Raw genomic sequence first — 27,328 nt, forward strand, 5'->3', positions numbered from 1 at the left:
ACATGCTCTGGAAGAAAATATTAAAATTGTATCATTTATGGGCATGCTGTATAGTGATAATTTCATATATAAATGATTGGTTTAAAATAAAAACCTAATTTGAATTCTTAATTTGCTTATATACTATTCAAAAAACACTTCTCTACTGAATGCTTTATAAATGTGCAGATAACAAACTAATGGTCATATTAGTTTATTATCTGCAAACATCAGTATCAGATTAGTGCAATCTGACCTTTAGCTCAATCTGCAGGTATTTAATTATGGATGTCCAGTATATTGAGTGTGAGAATGAGTGAGATTAAGTATTACAAATAAAATATTGAACTACCAGGCATTATTAAGCAATCTGCAGGCTTATAAATTTATTTACACTGTCTACAATAGTTGGATTTTCCAAATAATTACATCTGTCAAAATTGACTTCACACAAAAGTAGACAACCCACCCCTTTTTGTATTAGAAAAAAGCCTGCCTGAGGGCAACATTCTTTACAGAGTGGTGTAACAACCAAGGCAACTTCTCTACTGCAGTTCCACGATGGGTGATAAGGAACTGAAGCAGCAATTACCAGTTTAGTCTGTAGTTAAGTAATTTAAACTGGATCTGATGAACAACAGATGAATTTGCACTCATATCTCTGTACAGCCTAGTTCAACACGGTGGTAAATAATTAGATCTGATTTTTCTTTACATTTTTAAACTTCACTTAAATTCTAAAATTAAACACCTCAAGTAACATCTGTTTGTCAAATCAGTCATGGAGTATTCATAGAACACTGCATACAACACTTTACAAATCTTAGAATAATATGAAGAGGTCAAAGTTACATTCCTTCTACATGGTCAATTTCTCCAACGTTAATGCGATCAGGATCTGGCTGAACTGTAAACCCAAGAAGTGAACTATCAAGCTTTTGCATTCTGTTTTTTTTCTTTTTCTTATTCCTACTTAACAGTCCTTCAGTTTCATGAAACTGTTGCAAATGTTCGGAGGGATTCTTTGTTGGATTAATAATAGAAGCTGGTCCCCAGAGCGTATCCTAAAGAGAAAATACATTACAAGTTTATGATTGGAAAAAAAAAAAAAAAAAAAAAAAAATTTTCTTAGGAAATAACTGTTTTTAAAATAATTATTTTTGAAATTACCATTTAAAGTGGCTGTTCATATGTTATTAGCTACAGATATAACAGAATCTTAATCACTTTCAGTTGATGAGAATGCACTTGGAAGTACAATTTAAAATTATTTGGATTAGTACTTATTCTGTAGAGTATATTATGACTTTACATGTCAAAAAATCCTGATGAATAACTATCAGCTTTGTGAAAACTAAGAAGTGGAGGGAGAGGATTTCAATCCTTGGTCAAACTGGTAATCCTTGTATATCCTAAAACATATCAGTGACACAATAGTTATGATGCAATCATGTAATACTTACAGCAAATAAGATTCCTGAACTTTATACTTGTAACTTTTTGCATATTAAAACATAATGAACTGGCGAGCTTATGGAGTATTTATTTCATTAAAAAATTCTGCAAGTATTTTTCAATGAAACAAATACAATGATAACATAGCACCTGAACATTAAATGTTAGGATAAGTTTGCCTTAACATATGCAAACCACATGTAGTCTAGGCCTCTTTCCTCATACTGCAGGAATAGACCAGCTAATTACAATCCCACATGAAAAGAACCTTTGTAGGAAATAATTTTAGAAGCTTGGAATACAACTAAACTTTATTTTTTCTTCACGTTTTTTTCCTGGTCAAATATCAATGGCTGCAAAATTTTGTGAAGATGTGTAAAAACACTGCATTAAAAATATAATAATAATAATAAAAAAAAACATTGTAGCAATATTTTGGTTCATCTTGATTATAACGTAAGTGAATACATCTGAACTATTCACTTACATTATAACTGGTACTGGGGCAGTAAATCTTTTTTTCTCTGTATAGCCATGATAAAATTATCAGTCAATAATTCCTTTAAACAAATACAAATCCAAAAAATACTTTCTCAGGTTGTAAATCAATTAGATGGAAAGCTGCATACACACAACTTTCTAATGTCAATTATAGTATGTGGGAGGGGATATATCCATATTTATGAAGGTTAAATATTTATTCTGCATATATCACTATTATTATAGTACATGTTATCTTCAAGAAGCTAAATATGTCTGAAACATGTTTGTTGTCACCTGGATATCTCTGAGGATGATATTTTGTCTTCGTTATATAATGTGAAATGCCTTCATCTATGCTGATTGTTTTTGTATGTTAGACAATCTATCAATATATGTTTAACTGCTTGGTTAGTGTCAACATTTGATCTCTGGGAAGTCCTTCAGCACTAGCAGATAACCACGTGTAATGCACGTATGTCCTACTTATAGCCTAATCAATACAGCTTCTGTGCTTGTCTTTAATGTTAAACTTTAGGTTTTATCTGTTATAGTTTACTTGATGCTTGTTTTTGCTATTTTGTTAGAAGTAGTTTTGGATGATTGTCTTGTAGTCATTAGGTAGAACTTGAAACAGCTGTTTCGGAAGGTCTGCGGCTGATTCTGCTATTCTTATCAGCTTCTCCTTTTATTCCTTTATGTCCTGGTACCAGTAGAAAGCCATTTCCCATTTTTCTTTCATTAAGTCTGTTAGTATCTGCTTAACCTGTCAATGAACTGGATCTTTGGCAGGTTAAACAGATACTAATAGCTACTTTTCATAGTTTTTATAGCTTGGTTTACATTTAAGGAATTCAAGTAAGTTATGCTTCTTGAATGGTTCTGAAGAGCTCCAGAGCTGTCCCTTTTATTCCACTTTTGTATAGAGATCATAAGATATGGACTGACTGGTCCATGGTGATATTACATGTACACCTAGATTTGCAACATTATCTATACTGAGATTATGCATTATTAGTAGTTCTTTCAGTTGGATTCCTAGACATTGGTTTACATGTTTATAGACAGTTGTTTCCATTGTGGGATGCCCAGGTAGGATGTACTCTAATAAAGCTTATTTATCGTGTATACATACAGTATTGCCAACTGTACATGGGGGATGTGTGGAAAGCTCTTCTTGCTATTCACAGTGTGCTTTGATGAATTGAGTCTAATCATTTGAGAACCCTCTTTCAACCTGAGTTATATAGACAGGTTTTTTTTTTTTTTTTTTTGGTAGTTGTTGGCGCATAGGCTTCTGTGGCCATAATGCACCTCCCAAGGTTTTTGCAGTACACTGATCCAAGCCCGAGGCGGGAATCGAACCCGCAACCTTTGGGTTGCCAGGCAGGCACTTTACCCACCCGGCTAGCCCGGTCGGCATATATAGACAGTTTCTGCATAATCTATTTTTGACCTCACTAGTGTTTTACAAAGGTTAAGCAGAGTTTAATGGTCTGCCTGCCATGTTCTTGTCAATAAATTTTTAGAATATTGAGATGTTTCATGCACTTTATTCATAATTGCTTGATATGTTCTATGTTCTTTAATTTACTATCTAAAATGAATCCCAATGGCACTCAAGACAGATCCTTGGTTAACTCTATTTTTTCTTGCTAATATGATTTTGACAGTGTTTTTTTATTCTAACCTGAAATATTCCATTCATGAAATTTTGAATAAATTCCCTCTAAGTTTTGTATCTTGGATGTCCTGTGGTATACTGTTTGTCTACACAGTGTCACAGGCTCACTGTATCAAAAATATATTTTTGTTAGGTGACAAGTATAATGAGACTAATTAAATTAAAGTTAATGTTGACTCAAGACTATAATCCCACTGAAAGTGGGATTAGAGTCTTGGGTTCCTCAGGGTTTTCTTTCAGTGGGATTGGTCTTGAGGGTATCTGAGAGTTGATTATCAATACTTCCACTCCATGTGCCAGATTGTTTGGATTGTGTGCAACACAATCTTTCCGATGTATTATGTAGTTCCAGAATGAAACAGTTATATGTGGAGTAGACTGGTTTCCTGTAGACAAAAGGCAACAGGATCATACTGTGAGGAGATCTCGGATGTCAGCCAAATTACTACAATAGCTTTCATAACTCCACTACAAGGTAAGCATTATTTGGATTTACTGGAATCCTCAATTTGTTTTTGAGGAGCTGAAGGTTTACATCACTCAAATTTACCATTCCTCTTCTTTAGAAAGTATGGTTTTTCTGTATTCATCTCTCATGAGTAGAATTTACAACTTTACTTTGTTTTCTTGCCATTTGTTTATTGGTACAGTGGCCAGTAATGACCTTGCCCACTGTTAGTGATTCGCTTGGTGGCATGGTTACCTATGTTTGGATAGCAATCAATATTTGTCTTGTGGTTACTTGGGGATAAGTCTTTTACCTTAGCATTATCTGGATTATTTGTGTGTTAGTTACTGGATTATAGTCTTATAGGAATTGTTATGTAGGTTTCATGATACAAGGGCAACTATGGCCAATATGTGTGTCAATCACTATGTTTTATTAATTTATGGAAATAATATCAAATTGTATTTATTACTCCAAGAAGTTTAATATACAGTGTTCTCTCCATGACCTATCGAATGGGCGCACCGCCCAGTGAATTTAACCGACTGCCTGGCTAAAATTTAAGCAATTCTTGCGGTACCATACGGTACTGATCTCGATCGATATTAATTCAAACATATCATGCGATTGAGGTCAATGCGACAGGAGCGGATGCCAATCTAGCTGGAATTGTGATTGGATGCTGAAAGGTCGGTAGACCTCAACTTCCCAGTATGTAACCTACCTATTCAGTTAAGACTTCCCACTATTCGACCTCACACTGACGTCACGTGGCCACTGCATAGTTCGATGCCGCAAATCCAGATTACTGAGAATATTGTTGTGTGCTTTATGTTGACCTATCAGATGCCAATCGGTTGATGGCATTGATGTGTTGGTTGAATTCTGCGATTCACTGACTCAGATTCAATTTTGTTATTCAAATCTTTCGGACACTTTCTGAGTTGACTGAGTGTATCAACTCACTCACTCTGCAGCCATCTCTACAGCAAGCTGAGTATTATAATTCTGCAAGCTGGTACACCACGACATTAAATTCTGTGAACTGTTAGATGCGTTATGTCTAGAAAACATTTAAATTTAAACATTTTTCATTATAATTTTTTTACATTGAATTCTAATAAAAAAAATACCTTGTTTATTTAATTTACTGTGTTTAAGTATATGTATTGAAATTTTCATTTTTCAATTAACACATTTGCTGCCGATCATGCACCAGCGCGTGATGTGGCATCATTACCCAGTAGCCAAGCACGCACGGGATTCGTTAGACTTTAGTATGAAGTTGTCAACTTCAGTTGGCATTGTGTTTCTGCTGTGTATAGTTGTTTTGGCGTCAAGCAAAGGGTGTAAATTATATGTAGTTGTATGTGGTGTTGAACATTTTGTTCAACAAAATGTTACGTGCGGAAAAGCCTTGTAATATGAGTTGTGCAGATGATAGTTTAGCAGGCCCATCGCGCCCAAAAAGAAGAAAAGTGCAGTATAAAAAATCCCTTACAGATGAAGAAATTGCAAAAATGTTGGAAGAGTTATCTGACGTATATCCCAGTGACGTCAGTTACGACGATGACAAAGATTTTATTCCTCCAAAGGACGCTTCTGATTTGGAAAGTGTAGATGAAGAAGATGTGGAAGAGGCTACACTTCCACAGCAGGATTCTGATAAGTTGGAAAACGTCATGTGGGAAAATGATGTAACATCGATGAAACAGTTTCGTTTCACAAAATCCGAATCTTTGCTGCAACCTGTGTCAGGTGATAATCCTATAGATTACTTTCGTCATTTATTGACTGACAATATCTTGGATGAAATAATTACACAAACAAATGTTTATGCTCTTGAAATACTTCTTCCGCGAGAAAATAAAGAACATTCTCGAATAAATGCATGGAAGGACACCACTACAGATGAAATGCTGGTATTTTTTGGATTGATTTTACATATGGGAACCATCCGACTGAACCACATACAAGATTATTGGAAAACAGATAAGCTGTTCGGATTACATGTGTTCACAGATAACATGAGCAGGAATTGTTTCTTATTATTACTGCGGGCCTTGCATTTTGCAAAAAATCCAGAAAAGAAAGAGGTATGTTCATGGGATCGCCTATATAAAATTCGGAAAATTGTGAATCTGTTCAACGCACAAATGTCAGAAATATATTATCCAGGACGTGAGATTAGCTTAGATGAGTCTATGATATTGTGGTGTGGAAGGCTTGTTTTTCGACAGTACATTCAAAACAAATGCAATAGGTATGGCTATCAAATTTCAAGTATATACCGGCATGTTGGATGATTCTGGTGGAAAAGGAAATGCACAAAAAGTCGTCATGAACTTACCTGATGGGATGTTAGATGTCAGGCATAGTATATTTATGGACAATAGTTATGAACCCTCTAAGTGTCTCGCTGACAGACAAACCCATTGTACTGGGACAATCAGAAGTAATAGGAAAACATTTCCGAAAGAGGTTCGAGAAAAGAAGCTGAAGAAAGGTGAAACTTTATCAAGGTGTGCCCGTGGTGTAATGATTGCTAAGTGGCAGAAGAGATGTCAGTTACATATCTACAGAATACCAAAATGATATGGTGGAAATGCAGAACAAACGAGGCAAACTGAAATCAAAACCATTGCCTATAATTGAGTACAATAAGTTTATGTCAGGCATTGACAAGCAAGATCAAATGCTTGCCTATCATCCTTGTGAAAGGAAAACCATTAGGTGGCCTACAAAAATATTTATGCATATTTTGAAACCAATAATGATCAATGCTAAATAATGCTATCAATGTTATAATATCTATGATAAATATTCGCATAACAAGATGCAACTTTATGACTTCCGTTTATCAGTGATCAGATCTTTATTGAAACAGCCATCTGATCTCCCTCACACTGTGCATGATGTACCTGAACTGGAACATGTGCTCAAACTGCGGGAAGAAAGAAAAGGTGGAGAGATATTGAGGAAGCAATGCAAATGTTGCTATTCTGAAGGGAAACCTAAGGATACAATCTATATCTGTGTTTATGAAGGATCACCCGGCTATTGCTTAGATTGTGCGAACATTATACATAAGTAACATTCTTACACATAGTATTTGTAATCTGTATTGGTTTGGTATGAAATAAAACAAAAGGCTCAAGCAAAACAAAAGGCTCAAGCTAATAGAAGTGCTGTGGCTCAGAGGAGAACTGAGGGGAGGAAGTTTCCTTCTGAATCACAGCCTTCTAAAATGCACAGCTTGCATGATGTTTGTGGAGCATTCAGGTATGGGACATGATATTGCCATGGGGGATGTCTGCATGTGCGCGATCCAAGGAGTGTATCAAAATCAGGCAACAACTCAGCGTTCTTATGGGCCAATATGAGAGCTTGAAGGACAGGGTGGATGCCCTCGAAGGAACTAAAGTGAGGGGCCCATCAAGCTCTCAGCTGCCCACATCAACGCCAGAGCTTGCACTTGGTCATCATGAAACACAGCGGCAGAATGTGCTGATCCCAAAGGAACTAGTACTTGTTGGTGACTCTATTGTCAGGGAAACGGGGAACATGCTTTGTAAAAAGGATAGGTGGAACAGGACCAGGGTATGTCTGCCAGGGGCAAAGGTTGATGACGTTGTAGAGCAGATATCATCTTTTAAGGGCACAAAAGGTGATATAGTTGTACACGTTGGCACTAATGATATCAAGAGTAGGAGACCGGCAGAATTGCTTAACAAGTATAGGTCACAGTTGAAAAAAAGCCGTGAAATAGGGTTGAATTTGAAAGTGTCTGCAATTCTGCCCAGACACGATAGGAGGGAGTATATGATGAGAGCCTTGTCGATCAATTCCGCCCTGGAAAGATTGTGCAAGGCTCAAGGGGTAGAATTTTTTTCAGCCTGGACTGTACTTGTTAACAGGAGAGACTGCTTCTACAGGGATGGGATACACTTAAATAGAAAGGGTGCAAGAATATTTGCTGATGCTATCGAGGCAGTATTAGGTGGGTCGGAAAACTGCTAGCTTGGGGGGATACAAAGACGAATAGATTAACACTAGCCACTGGCAGAGGTGAAAGAGATTCTTGCACTGCTTCTATTGGAATGAGCAGAAGCCTGAAAAACAAGATTCAGGATATTTCAGACACTGCTGGGAGTCATTGCAGTACAAGTAAACACATGGGTTGTGTTAGGGTAGCTAAGAATAGAAAAAGGTGCATGTATACTTGCATGTACACCAATGCTAGGAGTTTAGTAAATAAATTTGATGAATTTGAGGTATTGCTCAAAACATCAAAAGCAGATATTGTTGGGATATCAGAGACACACAGATATAAGGAATGCAGAACTGGAATTTGGGGAGTACAACGTCTACAGAAAGGATAGACTGGATAGGAAGGGAGGAGGGTGCTATTAGTTAAGAAATACATAAAATCCAAGGAAGTGAAGCCAGTGGACATCGCTGGAAAGTGCAGTGTCGAGTCAGTTTGGTGTGACACAAGCATTGGGAGATCAAAATTGAGAGTAGGAGTGTGCTATAGGCCTAATGACTGATGAGTATAATAAGAAACTGTACAGGGAAATAGAGTGGGCCAGTAAATCAGAGTCTTATAATGGGAGATTTTAATTTCCCAGATATTGACTGGAGTTTGGGGGCTGGTCACTCACACACTAGCAAGGCTTTTGTGGATTTATTGGATAATTGTTTTCTACATCAGCATGTTCGGGAGGCAACTAGAGGGAGGAATACTCTTGATTTGATTATCAGCAGTGATTCTTCATGCATTAAGAATCTGCAGATAAAAGAACCACTAGGTGGCAGTGATCACAGTGTGCTGAAGTGGGATTTACTCAAAGAGGTAACTACCATCAGGGGTAAAGGGATGGGTTATTGCTTTCGTAAAGGCGACTACGATGGACTGAGACAGTATTTAAATTCTATACAGTGGGACCAACTGATGATGTTACCAACAGCAAATGCAAAATGGGAAGCATTCAAAGAACTTATCTTGGAAGCTACTAGGCTTTACATACCAACTAAGAAATATTGTTCAAGGTTTAGGTCTAAATGGATGTCAGATGAACTGATGAGGCATATGGCAGAGAAGAAACATGCATGGGATACATACAAATTTACACATGACACAGAAGCCTATGATAGATACAAGTTGATCTGTAAGAAAGTTACAAAGGAGGTTAGGCAGGCGAAGGCGGAGCGAGAAATATTTGGCAAGGGATGCAAAGAAAAACAGCAAAGAGTTCTTTACTTATGTAAACTCTAGAAGGAAGGGGATGAATCAGATTGGTCCACTTGATATCGATGGTTCAAGTGTTGGTGATCGTGCTCAGGTAGCTAACAAACTAAATGAATATTTTGCATCGACATTCACACATGAGGAGTTATTTAGCGAGGGGAAAGCCAGAGGTGTATTCAACTCTAGCAGTAAGCTAGAGAATCTTGTAATAACTGAGAGTAAAGTGGAGGAGAAACTGTTGAAGATAAACACAAGAAAGGCACCCGGGGTGGATGGGATCTATCCAGTTATATTAAAGGAGGCAGCAGAGGAAGTAAGCAAACCCTTAGCCATAATTATGAGAGCTTCTTTGGACTCAGGGGAGGTACCTGCAGACTGGAGATGTGCAAATGTGACCCCAATTCATAAAGGAGGATCAAAGGCTGACACAAGCAATTATAGACCAGTGAGTTTAACTTCTGTTCCAGGAAAATTAATGGAGGCACTAGTTAAAGAAGCACTGCAGGAATATTTAGACAAGACTTCAGTTATAGCTCGGACACAGCATGGTTTTGTTAAGGGGAAGTCTTGCCTGACCAATTTGATTGGATACTATGATGGAGTCACAAAGGAACTGGATGCAGGGAATAACTTTGATATTATATACTTGGATCTTAGAAAGGCTTTTGATACTGTTGCACATGGAAGATTGCTGACAAATTGGAGCAGTGTGACATTGGAGGCAAATTGCTGCTGTGGATAAAGGGGTTGCTGAGGGGGAGAAGACAGAGAGTGGTAATCAATGGACACTATTCATCGTGGACTAATGTTATTAGTGGAGTCCCTCAGGTCTCAGTGTTGGGTCCATTATTGTTTTCTGTATTCATAAATGATATTGATGATGGTATATCAAGCTTAATGTCGAAGTTTGCAGACGATACAAAGGTAGGCAGGGTTGTCAAGGACACTACTGACACTATGCTGCTGCAACAGGATCTGGAAAGGTTGAGCAGATGGGCTGAGAGGTGGCAAATGAAGTTTAACATTGACAAATGTAAAGTACTACACATGGGAAACAGCAACCCCAGAGCAACGTATCAACTCTGTGGTACTACACTGACAGTGGTAGAGAATGAAAGGGACTTGGGGGTGGTTGTGCAGGCAGATATGAAGTTCTCAGAGCAGTGCAGACGGGCTGCAAGAGTAGCTCATGGAGTATTGTCAATGATATATAGGAATTTTTCTAGCAGGGATAAGGAGGTGATTATTCCCTTGTATAAGGCAATGGTCAGGCCACACTTAGAGTACTGTACAGGTCTGGAGGCCTCATTTCAAGAAGGATGTAGAGCTGCTGGAACGAGTACAAAGAAGGGCAACAAGATTAGTGAATGGAACAAAGGGGTGCTCTTACGAAGAAAGGCTTAAGTTTTGCAAATTAGAGTGTCTGGAGACTAGCCACCAGCGAGGTGATCTGATAGAGGTGTATAAAGCCTTGAATGGTTTAAGCATGCTCAATGCTGATGGGATTCTTCCTCTCACTCAGAATAATCACCTGAGAGGGCATAAATTCAAATTGAGGAAAGACAGATGTAGGATAGATGCGGAAATTTGCCTTTAGCCAGCGAGTGGTTGGTTGGTGGAACAGACTTCCATCCCTTGTCGTGGAAGTTGATAGCCTAAATAAGTTTAAGGCTCAGCTGGACAGGTATTTTGAACGAACAGAGGGGTGAAGTGGAAGTGGTTTTTTTTTTTTTTTTTTTTTTTTGGCTGATGCTGCATAAGCTTGCTTTCTTGCATCAAATGCCTCTACTAATGCTAAAAAACGTATTTCTTAATGTTACCACGTTTTTTGTTTTATTGTTTACATACTATATTATTATGTTTTAGTGTCACATGCCAGCGTGTGATGCGGCATTTAAAGCCAAATTTGACCTCCAGTGCCTATCACCTGAATTTCAAAATCTTCTGGAAACTGCTTATACGACACTTGAATATTGATAGGTATACCTAACAATCCCTTATTACCAATTTTCAAGCTTTTTCATTATGGAAACACAGTCAGCTTCTGGCGACAGTCTCCTCCTCCTTCTGTGCCTCGCTATTGACGATAGCATGGTGACTCATGACTGGAAGCGAACATGTTAAAAATATAACCCTAGCCAATATTAAATTTTCTCAATGTTTGTTGCACAAATTATCATTAAATAAATATAATGTTAAATAATGCAATTAATTTTTGCTCTGGATCGCTTAAGTCACATTTATAAATAACAGAAAATTTTATAATATTGCGAAGTATTACACTTGTCCACCTGGCTGGCAAAATTTTCTGGGGAGAACATTGATATACTGCTGAACACTGGGTATAATTTTTCTCAGCATGGTCTGTGCTTGTTAACAGGAGAGATTGTTTCTACAGGGATGGGATACACTTAAATAGAAAGGGTGCAAGATTATTTGCTGATGATATCGAGGCAATGTTAGGTGGGTCAGAAAACTGCTAGCTTGGGGGGGGATTCACAGACTAATAGATTAACAGTAGCCACAGGCAGGTGGAAATGATTCTTGCACTGCTACTATTGGAATGACCAGTAGCCCTGAAAGCAAGTAGCTGGGGGTTTCAGGAACTGCTGGAAGTCATGAAACAAGTAAATATTAAACAAGTAAATACATGGGCTGTGTTAGAGTAACTAAGAGTAAGAACAGGTGAATGTATACTTGCATGTACACCAATGCTAGGAATTTAGTAAATAAATTTGATGAATTTGAAGTGCTAGTTAAGACATCCAAGGTGGATATTGTTGGAATATCAGAGATGTGGTGTCAATCAGCGAAATGTTCGCAAAAAAGGATGCAGACTTGGAATTTGGGGAATACAATGTGCACAGAAAGGATACGCAGGATAGGAAGGGAGGAGGGGTTATGCTGTTAGTTAAGAAACACAAAATCCAAGGAACTGCATCCAGTTGACATAGATGAACAGTGCAATGTTGAGTCAGTTTGGTGTGACATAAGCAATGGAAAAGCAAAAATGAGTGTAGGAGTTTGTTATAGGCCTAATGATTCCGATGAGTAAAATGAATAATTATACAGCCACTCCCTGACTTATGTAAGGGTTGTATTCCGTGGAACTCTACGTATGTTGGAATTTCCCTAAATGCTTATGCAGCATTCACAAATTTGACTGAAAAATTACACAAGTGTACAAAATTAGAAAAATTTCAAAATTATAAAATTACAAAAAGAGAGAGGAGACAGGCAAAACGTCAGAAAGTGTTACCTTTCGAGCATCGTTGCCAGAATTAATTCTCCAGCTGATAAGCACTCCGCTGCAGAAGTCAAGGGCTGTGGATATTTAGAAGGGGTTTTTTCCAACACATCACAAAATTTCTCTGCAGAATCAGCACTGGCGACTTCACCACATACTTTAATGTTTTGGAAACCAGCACGATGCTTGAACCTATTAAACCACACATTGATTGCCACAAACTTGGCTTGGGGTTCGCCGTACTTATCCTTAATATCTTCATAAATACTTCTTTCTTTTGCTTGAATGGCCATTGGACTCAGGAGCACTTGCTTCACAATCGGATTTCCCATCCATATTATTAATAGCTTTTCAATCTTCGATATAGCACCTGAACACTGTTTTGTGATCACTGCTGATCTTTAAACAATTTCTTTTTATATGTGCACTGTCCCTTAAAATAGTATTCAATGTTGAAGCAGCGAGACCTAATTCCGTGCAATAGATGACAAACTTTGTCCTGCTTTAAACTTCTTAATTAATCATCTTCATTTCTAAATCAATTTTGTTTTGTTTCCTAGCACTGGCAGCACTTGTACTTTCCATTGGTCTCTTTCCCTTCACCACTGTAATAAGTAAACAGGAATGAAGAAAAAATTCATTTATGTTTTTTATATGATTGAAGATTTCAGTGAAGGGGGACTCATTTCACCATAATACCGTAACATAAAAACCCACACAATTCCAGTTATCGGTATTATTGCAAATGCAATAAGTTAGAGTTTACTACCCGTTTATAATTAGATGCACTAACAGAAAAGCCCAATAAATCGGAAAGTGCAAATTGTTTTTAGGTAGTGACATCCAGAAATGTGTTTTAAAAAAATATCACAAAGGAGTTCAAAATTGATTCTTATTAAAGAACATACGATGTGTAGTGCAATTTCCATTATAAAATTGACCTTTTAGAGGGAGAAATAGCTTAGTTATATAGTGAAAATTTCAACTTCCAAGGTCTTGAAACGAATTACCAAAAAAAAAAAAAAAAAAACACGTGTTATTGGGTTCACATTATATTTTCACAATACCTACATTTATTCCAGGATACAAAATGTTTCAAAAGATTTTTTTAAAAGTCGAGTTTTAGTAAGCTGAAGAGCAGCTGTACAGAGAAATAGAGTGGGCTAGTAAACTGGAATGTTTTATAATGGGAGATTTTAACTTCCCAGATATAGATTGGAACTTGTGGGTCAGTAACTCGCACACTAGCAAGGCTTTTGTGGAGATATTGGTTGATTGTTTTCTACAGCAGAATGTTAGAGAGGCAAAAGGAAGGTGTAACACTCTTGATCTGATTATCAGCAGTGATTATTCATGCATTAAGCATTTACAGATAAAGAAACCACTAGGTGGCAGTGATCACAGTGTACTGATGTGGAATTTACTTAAAGATGTAAATACCATCAGGGGTAAAGGGAAGGATTTTTGCTTTGCTAAAGGTGACTATAGTGGTCTCAGATTTTTTAAGTTCTATATAGTGGAACCAACTGATGATGTCACCAAAAGCAAATTCTAAATGGGAAGCATTCAAGGAAGTAATTTTGGAAGCTACTAGGCTTTTGGTTCCAACTAAGAAATATTGTTCTAGGTTTAGGCTCAAATGGATGTCAGATGAACTAATGAGACTCATGGTAGAGAAGAATAATGCATGGGATGCACATAAATTGTCAGGCAACACAGAAGCCTATGGCAGATACAAGCTAGTCTGTAATCAAGTCACAAAGGAGGTTAGGCAAGTGAAAGCAGATTATGAGAAATCTTTGGCAAATGATGCAAAGAAAAACAGCAATGACTTCTTTACTTATATAAACTCTAAAAGGAAGGGGATGAATGAGATTGGTCAACTGGATATAGATTATATCAAGTCGATATAGATTATATCAATGGTTTGACTGTAGATGATCATTCTCAGATAGCTGCAAAACTAAATGAATATTTTTCATCTACATTGGAGTTATTCAAGGAGGAGAGGGCCAGATAAGTTAAACTAAGAAAGGCACCTGGGGTAGATGGGATCTATCCAGTTATATGAAGGGAGGCAGCAAAGGAAGTGAGCAAACCCTTAGCCATAAATATAAAAGCATCCCTGGACTCAGGGGAAATCCCCACGGACTGGAGATGTGCAAATGTATCTCCAATGCACAAAGGGTGACATGAGTAATTAGAAACCTTAGTTTGACTTCCATTCCCGTGAAAATAATGGAGTCACTGGTGAAAGAAGCATTGCAGGACCATCTAGACAAGATACCAGTAATAATTCAGACACAGCATGGGTTTGTTAACGAGAAGTCTTGTCTGACCAATTTGATTGGATACTATGACGTGGTCACTATCACAGAGGAACTGGATGCAAAAAAATAATTTTGATATCATATACTTGGATTTCAGGAAACCTTTTGATACTGTTGCACATGGAAGACTACTGTAGAAATTGGAGCAGTATGGCATTAAGGGCAAGTTGCTACAATGGATAAAAGGATGGTTGAGTGGGAGAAGACAGAGAGTGGTAATTAATGGATACTGCTCTATGTGGACTAATGTTATTAGTGTTGTCTTTCAGGGTTCGGTGTTGGGTCCATTGTTGTTTTGTATATTTATCAATGTTATTGATGAAGGTATAGCAAGGTTAATATCAAAGTTTACAGATGATACAAAGGTTGGCAGAGTTGTTAATGACAGTATGCTGGTGCGTCAGAATCTGGAAAAGTTGGGCAGATGAGCTGAGAAGTGGCAACTGGAGTTTAACATTGACAAATGTAAAGTAAAGAATGTGGGTAGCAGTCACCCCAGAGAAATGTACCAACTGGGTACTGTTACACTCAGGGTAGTGGAGAATGGGGTAATTGTGCAGTGAGATATGAAGTTTTCTGAGCAGTGCAGACAGGCTGCCAGAGTAGGTCATGGGGTCTTGTCAATGATATACAGGAATTTTGTGAGCAGGGATAGAAGTGTTTATTCCCTCGTAAAATGCAAAGGCAATGGTTAGGGCACACCTTGTGTACTGTGTTCAGATCTAGAAGCCTTATTTTAGGAAGGATGTAGAGTTGTTAGAACGAGTACAGAGAAGGGCAACAAGACTGGTGAGGGGGTGCTCTTACAAAGAAAGTCTAAAGTTTTGCAAATTGCAGCTTTTGGAGACTAGGCACTGTGAGGCAATCTGATTGAGCTCAATCTTGAATGGATTGAGCAGGCACCGATGGGTTTCTTCCTCTTGCTCAGATTACAAAACCAAGGGGAGGGGACATAGATTCAAACCGAGGAAAGACAGTTGTAGACGTTGACAGCTTAAATAAATTCAAGGCAGAACTACACAAACATTTGGAATGAATGGATCAGTGAAATGGGAAGGGTTTTTTTTGGCTGATGCTGTATAAAGCTTGCTTTCTTGCCTAATATGTCTATACTAATGCTAATACATAAAGACCTCGCTTACGTTTGCTTTGTCACCATATATATGAAAGAGTCAGAGGAGCTTGCAAGTTTACCAATGATCGGAAGGTGGTGGTTTGAACGGCCAAATAATATGGACAATCAATAAGGATGTGCCTTACTGTAAGTTGTAACTGACAGGCAGAGCAGGGTATCTTCTCTTAGCAGTAGATGTTTGTGTGTGAGAAAAGTATGCCCAATGCACAGTCTTGTCAATATAACATCTTCTTGCCTATTTGTATGTGAAATAGAATGCCATAAACATAGATCTTTTTTAATTCTGCAGAGTTAATTGCACGATTGATCCCTCCAAAGTTGTGCCCAAATGGAAGTATTTGGTACGAAAGATGTCCTTATAAACTGTAAAAGGTACGATCTGAAAGTTATTATGTATATTAAGATCTGGATGTTTTGCAGCTTGGTCTGGATAATTATTTCCTGGAATTCCAACAGATGGAGACTTGTTTTCTTGCTTTATAAAAATCTCTGTGTTGTTTTTTAAGAAGTTGAATCAAGGAGTTTGAGGAATATTTACTATTCTGTAGAGCTGCTATTGCACTAAGGGAGTCGGCATAGATTATAGCAGAAATAAGGTGGTGCTCATTAATATCATTCAGTGCTAGTTTAATAGCATACAGTTCAGCTCTGAAAATACCACAAACATGAGGCAACGAGACAGATATAGTGTATTCCAGTAAAACTACTATGGCATCTACTGAGTTGTTTGATTTTAATCCACCCATGTAAATCTGATGACTGTTTCTATTTCCAAAACTGTGCAGTGCGTGGAGATTCTGTATAACGATTGGAGATGTCTTTTTTTCCTTCCAGTTTGTAAGATATGATATGGACAAAGGCATAGTCGGCAGCCAAGGAGGTTCTGAATTTATATTTACTGCAGCAATGTATTTCCCAAACTTGAATAAGTGTGAGACGCAGTCCTACTGGTTTATTTTCATTTGGCTTGCAATCATAATTACTTGTCCATAGTGGATCACGAATAATGGACCAATTTGGATGTGATGGGTGACTGTATATTTTTGCTACTTATATGCACAGTAGGTAATCTTGCTGAAGGTGCAGCAGGGTTTCCAATGCATCTGTATACAAGCTATAAATTGAAGTTCTCAAGGCTCCTAGAGATATGCAGAGAGCACTATGGTGAATGGTATCTAGGTAATGTGACATGCTGAAGGTATGTAACATGCATCTTGCTGAAGCATATACAGGAGATACATAATCCAATCGAGATCTAATCAAAGTTTTATATAATTGTAGTAATGAGTACCTGTTGACTCCCCAGGTCATTGAACATACTATGCACAAAACGTTAAGTTTTGAGAAGCAGCTAGTTTGAAGTCTTAATATATGTTCATAAAAGTTTAGTTCCCTATCTAATGTTAAGTCTAAGGAGGAGAAATTTTGAACAACAGGTAGAGGAAAATTATTTAAGTATAAAACTGGTTCAGAATGAAGACCACAGATTTTACAGAAGTGTATAACAGTTGATTTTTTCTCAGGCATTCTATCTCCATTATTTTTTGTCAATGCTTCTATTTTGTTTATGGATAATTGGAGCTGTCGCTCAATCGTGTTCATGCTTTGTGATTGAAATGAAATGGAAAGATCATCTGTGTACATATAGATTTCCAGTGAAGGTGGTATAACCTTTGTGATATTGTTCAAACCCTAAGGGCACACAGGGTTGCACTTAATACTGAGCCCAGGGGGACTTCTTTTTTTTACATCTATTGTCTGTTGTAGATAGATTGCCTTAATATCATACCTGAAATGTTCTGGCAGTAAGGAATTTATCTATAAATTGGTGAAGTTGTCCTCTATATCCTAACTGAAATAGATCTTGTAGGATTCAGAATCTCCATGTTGTGTCGAAAGCTTTTTCAAGATCTAGATTTACTATCACCATATGTGGTTTTCTTATGAGTTTCTAATATTTGTTTCAAGTTTGACATGTAGATCAAGGGTCAATCTGTTTTTCCTAAATCCAAATTGATGGGGTGATAAAACAATCTCTTTTTCCAAGAACCATGTAAGTCTGTTATGCACCATTCCTTTAAGGATTTTCCCTAAGCAGCTGGTCGGTGAAATAGGACGATAATCACCCCAGAGGCTCACATCTGATGAGTATGGGCTTGGCAGACCCAGGGTCCTGAGCTGGATATCATCATCTCTCTCTCTCTCTCTCTCTCTCTGGGTAACTTGGGAGTTTCTTTGGCTGGTGCAGCATAAGCTTCAGGCTTCCTTGCATCGTATCGCTAATAATAATAATAATAATAAATAATAATTATATATACAGGAAGGATCTTTTCCTAGTTTGGGAGATGCAAGGATAATTGCATGCCGGATGGATACAAGTTGTTTAGAAAAATTCTATTATACAGAGCTATTAGGATATCCAGACAATTGGAGTTTAGGTGTATCATAGTATAGTAAATGCCATCGGGACCTAGTGCGCTATTAGACAAATTTGTAATGGTTGTAAGTAATTACTCTTTTATGAATGGTAGATTATATGAATAAGATGTAGTAGTAGAGAAATTCAACTTACTCCATTCAGCCAGAATTTCTGATACATCCTCTGTTAAGTCCTACCCCTTCCAATGGAAAATTATAGATTGTATGCTCGGATATCTTCCACTCAAAGTCCAAATTTTTTTCCACACCAAACCAGGACTCGAGTTCCTAGTAAGTGTGGAAGAAAACATGATCCAGGAATTTTTCTTTGCCTTTCAATGAATTCGCCTCTCTCCAGCTTTGGCTTTTTTATATGTAATCAAATTCACCGTAGTTTGATATTTCTGGAATTCATTCCATGCATGATATTATTTTGTTTTTTGCCGTTGCACATTCTGCATTCCATCAAGAGGTATATTGTGCCTGCCTTGCCTTACTCATTTGAGGTATTGTAGCTTTTGAAGCTTCTAACAGTTGGTTGTTGACATACACAGTGTGCCAATTAAATAGTATTAGTCACAGTGCAAGGAATCCAGTGGCTTTTGCTACACTGGTAAAAAAAAAAAAAAAAAAAAAACCAAGTAGATAAGAAAATATAAATTATATCCTTTCCTCCTCTCCTCACATAGGCAGCTATTCAGTTGACCTTTGAATTTATTCAAACAACCAGCCCCAACTACCTGCAAAGTCAACCTATTCCAGCAATCAACGCCTCGCTGGCTAAAAGAGAAAACTTCATGTAATCTAATTTAAACTTCAACCTCTGCAATTTGAAAAAAGTGTCCCTAGTTCTGGAATTCTTTATAACAGTGCAAATTCCACCTTCATTCATTTTACCAATTCTTCTGAGAATCTTATAAACCTCAGTAAGGTCACCTCTGAGATGTCTGACTGTCAGTGTAACCAACTAAACGGAGTCTTTCCTCGTATGATCGTTCTTTTTCCGATCTCACCATTCGCATTGCCCGTCTTTGGACCCTTTCCAGAAACTCAGTCTTTTTTCAGATGTTGTCTTCATACTATATATAACATATATATATATATATAACATTTATATGTATATATATCATCAACTGATAGCGTAAGGTATAAAGTAAAACTAGATAGATAGCATAATATGAAGTACTGTGTTAGGAATCTGTTAGCTTACTATAGTATTATCAATTAATCAAAAATATTATTATTCTTATTAAATTGTATTTAAATGGAAATCATGACCCAGACTAGAGCTGCGAAGCAAAGATCAGACTAGCGAGAGTGCTGTTACTTGGGAGAGAAAGAAAGGGGGCATTTTCTCCAATGCATCACAGTCTCAAAAAATGTGCGAAATGTGAAATGTTTGCCGACCTTTCTAAAATAATTTTCTAAAAATTAGGTGCCAACTCCACGTTCTGATGGGTGTCTTCGAGGGCATTTACCCTACACCTCAAGCTGAGAGCTTGAGATGTAGGGTAAATGCCCTCAAAGAAATTAATATGAGGGACCCATCAAGCTCTCAGCTGCCCAGCTCAATGGCAAAGCTCACTCCTGTGCATCAGGCAACACAGAGGCAATTTCCAAAGCAGAATGCACTGGTCCCAAAGGAACTAGTTATTGTCGGTGAGTCTATTGTCAGGGAGACAGGGAATATACTATGCAAGGATAGGTGGAACAGGACCAGGGTATGTCTGCCAGGTTCAAAAGTTGATGACGTTGTAGAGCAGATATCTTTTAAGGGCACAAAAGGTGATATTGTTGTACATGATGGAACTAATGACATTAAGAGTAAGAGATCTGCAGATTTACTCAATAAGTACAGGTCAATATTGAAAAAAAGTCGCAAGTTAGGGTTGAATGTGAAAGTGTCTGCAATTCTGTCCAGAGCCCAGACATGACAGGAGGGAGTATATGATGAGCCTTGTCGATCAATTTGGCCCTGGAGAGATTGTGAAAGGCTGAAGAGGTAGAATTTTTTTCAGCCTGGTCTGTGCTTGTTGACAGGAGAGACTGCTTCTACAGGGATGGGGTACACTTAAATAGAATGGGTGCAAGAATATTTGCTGATGCTACCGAGGCAGTGTTAGGTGGGTTGGAAAACTAGTTTTAACAGTGGCCGCAGGCAGAGGCAAAAGTGATTCTTGCACTGCTTCTATTAGAATGAGCAGCAGACTGGAAAGGAAGGTAATGGAGGTTTCCAGGACTACTGAGAGAGAATATGGAACAAGTAAATACATGATCTGTGTTAGGGTAACTAAGAGTAGGAACAGGCACATGTATACTTGCATGTACACCAATGTTAGGAGTATAGTTAATAAATTTGATGAGCTTGAAGTGCTAGTCAAGACATAAAAGGCAGATATTGTTCGGATATCAGAGACGTGGTGTCACACAGTTATAAGCAGTGCAGAATTGGAATTTGAGGAGTGCAATGTGTACAGAAAGGATAGACAGGAAGGGAGGAGGGGTTATGCTGTTAGTTAAGAAACACACAAAATCTAAGGAAGTGCATCCAATTGATGTTGGTGGACAATGCAATGTTGAGTCTGTTTGGTGTGACATAAGCAGTGGAAAAGGAAAAATGAGAGTAGGTGTATGTTAGAGCGTAATGAATCTGATGAGTATAATAGCAATTGTGCAGAGAAATAGAGTGGGCCAGTAAATCAGAATGTCTTATAATGGGGGATTTTAACTTTCCAGATATTGACTGGAACTTGTGGATTGGTCACTTGCACAGTAGCAGGACTTTTGTGGATTTATTGTATGACTGTTTTCTACAGCAACAGTTCTAGTAACCAGAGGGAGTAATACTCTTGATCTGATTATCAGCAGTGATTATTCATATATTAAGAATCTGCATATAAAGGAATCACTGGGTAACAGTGATCACAATGTACTGATGTGGGAATTACTTAAAGATGTAACTACCATCAAGACTAAAGGTCAGGGCTTTTGCTTTCGTAAAGGTGATTACAGGGGTCTTGGACAGTTTTTAAATTCTGTACAGTGGGATCAACTGATGTTGTTACCAATGTTGAATTCTAAATCGGAAGCCTTCAGGGACTTAATTTTGGAGGCTACTAGGCTTTTCATTCCAACTAAGAAATACTGTTCAAGGTTTAGTCCTAAATGGATGTCAGATGAACTAATGAGACATGAGGCGGAGAAGAGAAATTCACTGTTGGGTGGCTTTATTGATTCCCTTAAATGCATGAGGATTTCCAGAATGGTACCCAAGCAGTGGTATTAATCTGTAATCTCCTGCTGCATTAGCCCCAAGCAAGAGCGTGGCCCTATCTTTTGAAGCCTTGAAACCTGGCATTGTGTTTTCCTCTTTGGAAATGTATGTTTGATCCGTCATTTTTTTCCAATACAGAGAAGTCTCGTCAAGGTTAAAAATTTGTTGTGTTGAATAGCCGTCTTTATCAATAATTTTTTCCAACACATCACAAAATTTCTCTGCAGCTGCAGAATCGGCACTGGTGACTTCACCGCATACTTTAATGTTTTGGAAACCAGCGTGATGCTTGAACCTATTAAACCACCCGTTGCTTGCCATGAACTTGCCTTGGGGTTCGGCCGTACTTGTCCCTAATATCTTCATAAATACTTTTTGGTTTTGCTTGAACGGCCATTGGACTCAGGGGCACTTGCTTCTGAATCTTGATTTTTCATCCATATTATTAATAGCTGTTCCATTTTCGACATCGCACCTGAATGCTGTTTTGTGATCACTGCTGATCTTAAATACATTGATCCTTTGATATGTTCTTTTATACACACACTGTCCTTTAAAATAGTATCCACTGTTGAAGTAGCCAGATCTAATTCCCTTGCAGTAGATGATAAACTTTGCCCTGCTTCATACTTCTTAATCATTTTAATCTTCATTTCTAAATCAATTCTGTTTCATTTCCTGGCACTACCAGCACTTTCCATTGGTCCATTTCCCTCCATCATTGTAATAGGTAAATAGGAATGAAGAGAAGTTTCTGAAAATTTGTTTTTTATATGATTGAAGATTTCAGTGAAGGGGAATACATTTCTCCATAATACCGTAAGTTAAAAACCCACATAATTCCAGTTATCAGGATTATCACAAATGCAATAAGATCGAGTTTACTACCCGTTTATAATTAAATGCACTAACAGAAAAGCACAATAAACCCGAAAGTCCATTGTTTTTATTGTTTTTTGGTCGTGACCTCCAAAAATGTGTTTTAGAAAAATATTACAAAGGCGTTCAAAATTGATTCTTATAACAGAGCATATGATAATGATGAAAGTGTAGTGCAATTTCCATTATAAATATGACCTTTTAGAGAGAGAAATAGCTTAATAATATAGCAAAATTTTCAACTTCCAAAGGCCTTGGAATGAATTTATTCCTACAGATGCAAAATATGTTCGAACATTTTTTTATCAGTTTGCACTGGTCAGCAAAAACTTATGTAAAATCGAATTTTTGTAAGTCGAGTATTACATAAGTCGGGGAGTTCCTGTATTGAAATGTATATCAATGACTGATTGATTGGTTATTAAGAGGTTTATGGCACATCAGCATCTAAGGCTATTGTAGGCCAAGTCTAACAGTATAAAATCTAAAATAATATATCTAATTAATAAATTATAAACAAATATTTGACATAAAAACAGTTATAACGTATTAAACTTAACAGCAATCTAAATAAAACTATATAGATTAATCAGTTGTAAAACTTGAATATATCTGACACATTATCATCATTTGTAAATTCTGCCTGAGTTGGCTAAGACAGATGGGTAAAACAAACAGTGTTCCTTTTAGTACGTTGCACTAAAATATGACGAATAGTTAAAATTGTATTACACTGTCTACACACAGGACAATCATCAGCCCTCAGCAGATACAAATGTGTCAGGTGACATTATTCTCTGTGTAGCCGAGCAACAACTATTTCCTCCCAGTGAACCCTGACTAGAATGGCAATGCATTATTATAGGCTCAATTTTGTTTAGCTTGTTGGTAGGGTGCCTATCCGGGATTCTTTACAACTTTGTAGCACTGCTGATTTGCCTGTTGCATCTGCCAAGTCATTGCCTCTAACACACATACAGCTAAGGATCTAGCAAGAACAAATATCAAAGTTTAACTCTCAGAGGGAATGTAATATTTATTGCACCCGACACAATACTTGGTGAGTGCTTTTCACAATGGATAAGGCCTGTAATACACTTAGGGGGGTCAGTATATATCATGCACCTTGGTACTGGTCAGATTTTATATGATCCAAGGCCAGTTCTATTGCATGTAGCTCAACAGTGTATATACTACAGTCATACAGAATATGATTGCCGATTGTTTTGCTTGGACCAGCTCCAAAAACTAAAATCACAAGATGGAAATAGTATATTCCAAGGAGGAAAGACCTGCCTGGCTGATGTGGATATATTATCCCACGTAACATTAATAACATGAACCAGCCCTTGAATCATATCAAAGGGTTGACTGACAGTTTTACACATATTATATAGATTGGCAAGAGTCCTGGCAAGACTCAGAAAAAGGTAGACAGACCTACTTGTTTCTGCCTAGAGTAGAAGCAGTAGATACAAAGAGAAAACCTTGGTTACAGTTTGGGCTCAATGCAACATTCCTAATAACAGGTCATGGACTGAAATTTAAATTGTCTGAGCTGGGTCTACATGAATCTGGATTGTGCACTTGCGGGAACCCTGAAACAGCTGAGCATATAATGCTGCAATGTGTCCAATATACAGACACCAGAGCTTTCCTGGAAAGGAATATTGGAATATTGAGGAAAGAGACACTTATTAATATGTTTGAGAATAGTGTAAATTTCAAATGTTTTAATGATTTTGTTAATGAAGTTTTTCGGAGACGAAAGCTACTAGATAGTAGAAGCTCGCCTCCCCGAGGCAGGGGTGGTAACTGCTCTGATTAAGAAAGTTAAGTTATGAAGAATACTAAAGGCTTTCTTTCTCAGGGCAGGCTAAGAGCTAAGTAGCAAAATGAAAGAATTTATGTTTTAAATGATTTTAAAATTGTTTTTAATAACAGAACCCCGTAAAGATTTATGACCGAATTAGTTATGATGAACCTAGCCACGGATGTGCCTCGGCACAGGTAGTGGTAGGCTCAGGAGTTTCAAATGGAATATTATATAGATTTTCCTACCGTGGTATATAAACAGATGTCCATGTAGGGATTTTATTTTTATGGCATATTGTAATGACAACTGACATCAAAGCATCAATGGTGGTTCATTGGTTTCCATGTACAGACTTTGGACAGGCGAAGTACAAAATTTCTAGCAGAAGAATAGGCTTGGGAACCATAGTCAAGTTTGGAATGGATGAGTGCTTGGTAAAGGTGCAATAATTTGCTTCTATCTGCTCCATAAAAATTGGAGGAGATAGCAACGGAGCATGTTCAAACCATTCGTGTTTTTCTCAGAGCTAATAATTCAACTTGGTGTTCAACTGAACACATGTGAAAGGGGTATGATTACCCATGAGGATTGCGACTCCTCCATGGGCTGGGCCACCCCGTTCCTGTCCTGAGTGATAGCAGTAAAATTTTGCAGGATTGGGTTACCATTTGTCTTTAAGTACATTTCCTGCAGATAAAGGCAAACAGGTTTGTGTTTATGCAGGAACATTTTGACATCCTCCATATTTCATTGGAATCCACAACAATTCCATTGTAAAAATTTAGCCATTACTCGGAGTTAGTGGAACCACTAGCTTCCAAAGGAATGCGGGTTTTGATTAGCCCACTTAGTTTTTATTCTGCTTTTGGAAAATAGAGGGCACCCCAGTATCCATTTCTTCCTCAGGCTAAAGATCCAGAATAGGTTCATCCACACTTTCCTCTTCTTCATTTACCTCCATTGCATCCTGTATCCCACTAAGAACAGGCTAGGTCTTAGTGGGAGATTTTCTTTTAGAGATTTTCTGTAATTACTTCCTTAGTTGGTACTGAGATGAGAGCAGTCTGATGTTCTGTGATCAGTAACCTTGGCAGCAAAATCCACGTATCCAAACGAAAAAATAATTGTGGCGAGACTGAAATATCAGTTTGCGTTGAAATACTTATGCATACAATTTTCCATTATTTATCAATATTACCTGCTTCTTTGCTTCTGCATAAGGGATGTTCTGTTCCATCTTGATTTTTAAAATTTTTTTCCCCTCTTTCCATCTTTGGCATGTGCTTGAATATGCAGGGTGTTGTTCACCACCACAATTCAAGCATGCCGGTTTCGAGGTAGAAAATTCCTTTGTGTCCCGTTTCTTTCCTTTCCTCCACAGTGGCCAGAAGCAGGTGATCCATGACACACCAAGTAACCATATTTTTGGCATGTGAAGCATCGCAATGGGTTTGGAATGTACAGCCTTACAGGACAATTCAGATATCCAGTCTTGATGGTTGTTGTTTGTTGGATTTATTGATGCAAGGGCTACTAAGGCCATAATGCACCTATTACAGTCTTATTTGGTATATGATTGGATATTAAACAAGAGGATTCAGATCAGATATTTGTTTATACTCTCAGGAAGATAAAAACACCATTAATATCTTGTCGGTCTCCGAGGATCTGCAGTAAGGTAAGTTTATTACAGGAATATAGATGTGAAGAGAAAACTGTTTATCGTTCTCTCAAGTATAATGAGCATTCAATGATAAAGCGGTTTACTGTGAGTTTAGTTTGACACTTGCTGCATAGTGGAGGCGCATCCTGGGGGAGTAGATAAATATGAGTTAGGTGGGTATGTCCTATACGCAATCTGGCAAGTACTAGTACTTCTTTTCTATTGTCTCTTAGGCTTGCTAGCCACTGCTTGAGATAATTTTTAATCTGGAGGAGCTTCTTGCTTTTTTGCTCCTACCAAATGGATAGCCATTTTTTACACAGATTTCAAACACATCTGTGTTTGAAATCTGTGTAATTACAGAATGCCCAGGTATCCAATGGCACCTTATTTTTTGCCAGTTTGCAAGAAGCTGCACTAACTTGATTACAATTTGTTGTAGTAACGGAACACTGGAAGGAAGTTTACACTGAAAAGCAGATACAGCACTTAAGGAACTGGTGTAGATAATGGTTTGAGGATATAAAGACTGTCTTACATTCTCTACAGCCATCAGGATAGCATACAGTTGTGCAGTGTAAGTGCTGCACTCCAAAGGGAGCTGCTGAGATATTGTAATGTTTGGTAAAACTACAGCTGTTACAACTTTACTATCTGTCTTGGAACCATCAGCGTAAATAACAGAACTGAAAAGAGGGAGCTGCATGGATTTGCTGAATATTGAAATTTGAAAGTGCATTCTTTCTCACTGTTGAAAATGTTGGTCAACATTTGCCAAGAGTATTTGCCATGGTGGTGTAGCCATGCTATAATATCTAGAATTATGTTATTCATCATTAGTTCCCAGCACATAGTTAAGCTTTGTAAGCTAATGCCACATGGTTTATTTTGATACAAATTATGCTATTTTGGGGTGAATAGATACTGCCTTATAGGATGATGTGAGGAACTTCTGATTTTAGCTCCCAGTGCAATTCGGAGAGCATTGTGATGTATTGGGTTGAGCCATTTTAATGCACTTTCTCTAGCTGAGGCATATGCAGGAGACCCATAGTCTAGTTCTGGATCTTATTAGCGACTGGTATAAGTGTAACAGCATGTACCGATCTGCACTCCATGACATAGCAGAAATTGCCCTGAGGAGATTCAGCTTCTTTAGACAGGTTATACGAATATGTGCCCGTTAAAGAGGTGTCCGCTAACAAGAAGTCTGAGGGAGAAAAAAAAAAAAAAAAAAAAAAAAAACCCAGATAGAAAGAAAAATCGTTC

The 27,328-nt window shown here is 37.6% G+C and overlaps 1 protein-coding gene across 9 annotated transcripts in view; it reads right to left on the minus strand.

Moving 5' to 3' along the window:
• Nucleotides 1–377: 377 nt before the first annotated feature.
• Gyf (GIGYF family protein Gyf) overlaps nucleotides 378–27,328 on the minus strand; it is a 915,224-nt gene continuing 888,273 nt past the window's right edge. For 7 of the 9 annotated variants that reach the window (XM_090381592.1, XM_090381589.1, XM_090381586.1 and 4 more), the window contains one exon: nucleotides 379–1,043. In XM_090381592.1, coding sequence (XP_090237718.1) covers nucleotides 828–1,043 — 216 coding nt within the window. In that variant the 3' untranslated portion in view covers nucleotides 379–827. Of the gene's footprint in view, nucleotides 1,044–27,328 lie in introns of all 9 variants that reach the window. The other 2 variants (XM_090381591.1, XM_090381590.1) reach the window with 1 other exon arrangement.

Source organism: Mastigoproctus giganteus, chromosome 9, assembly GCF_048544385.1.
Source record: "Mastigoproctus giganteus isolate SK-2022 chromosome 9, ASM4854438v1, whole genome shotgun sequence".
NCBI classification, from domain to species: domain Eukaryota; kingdom Metazoa; phylum Arthropoda; class Arachnida; order Uropygi; family Thelyphonidae; genus Mastigoproctus; species Mastigoproctus giganteus.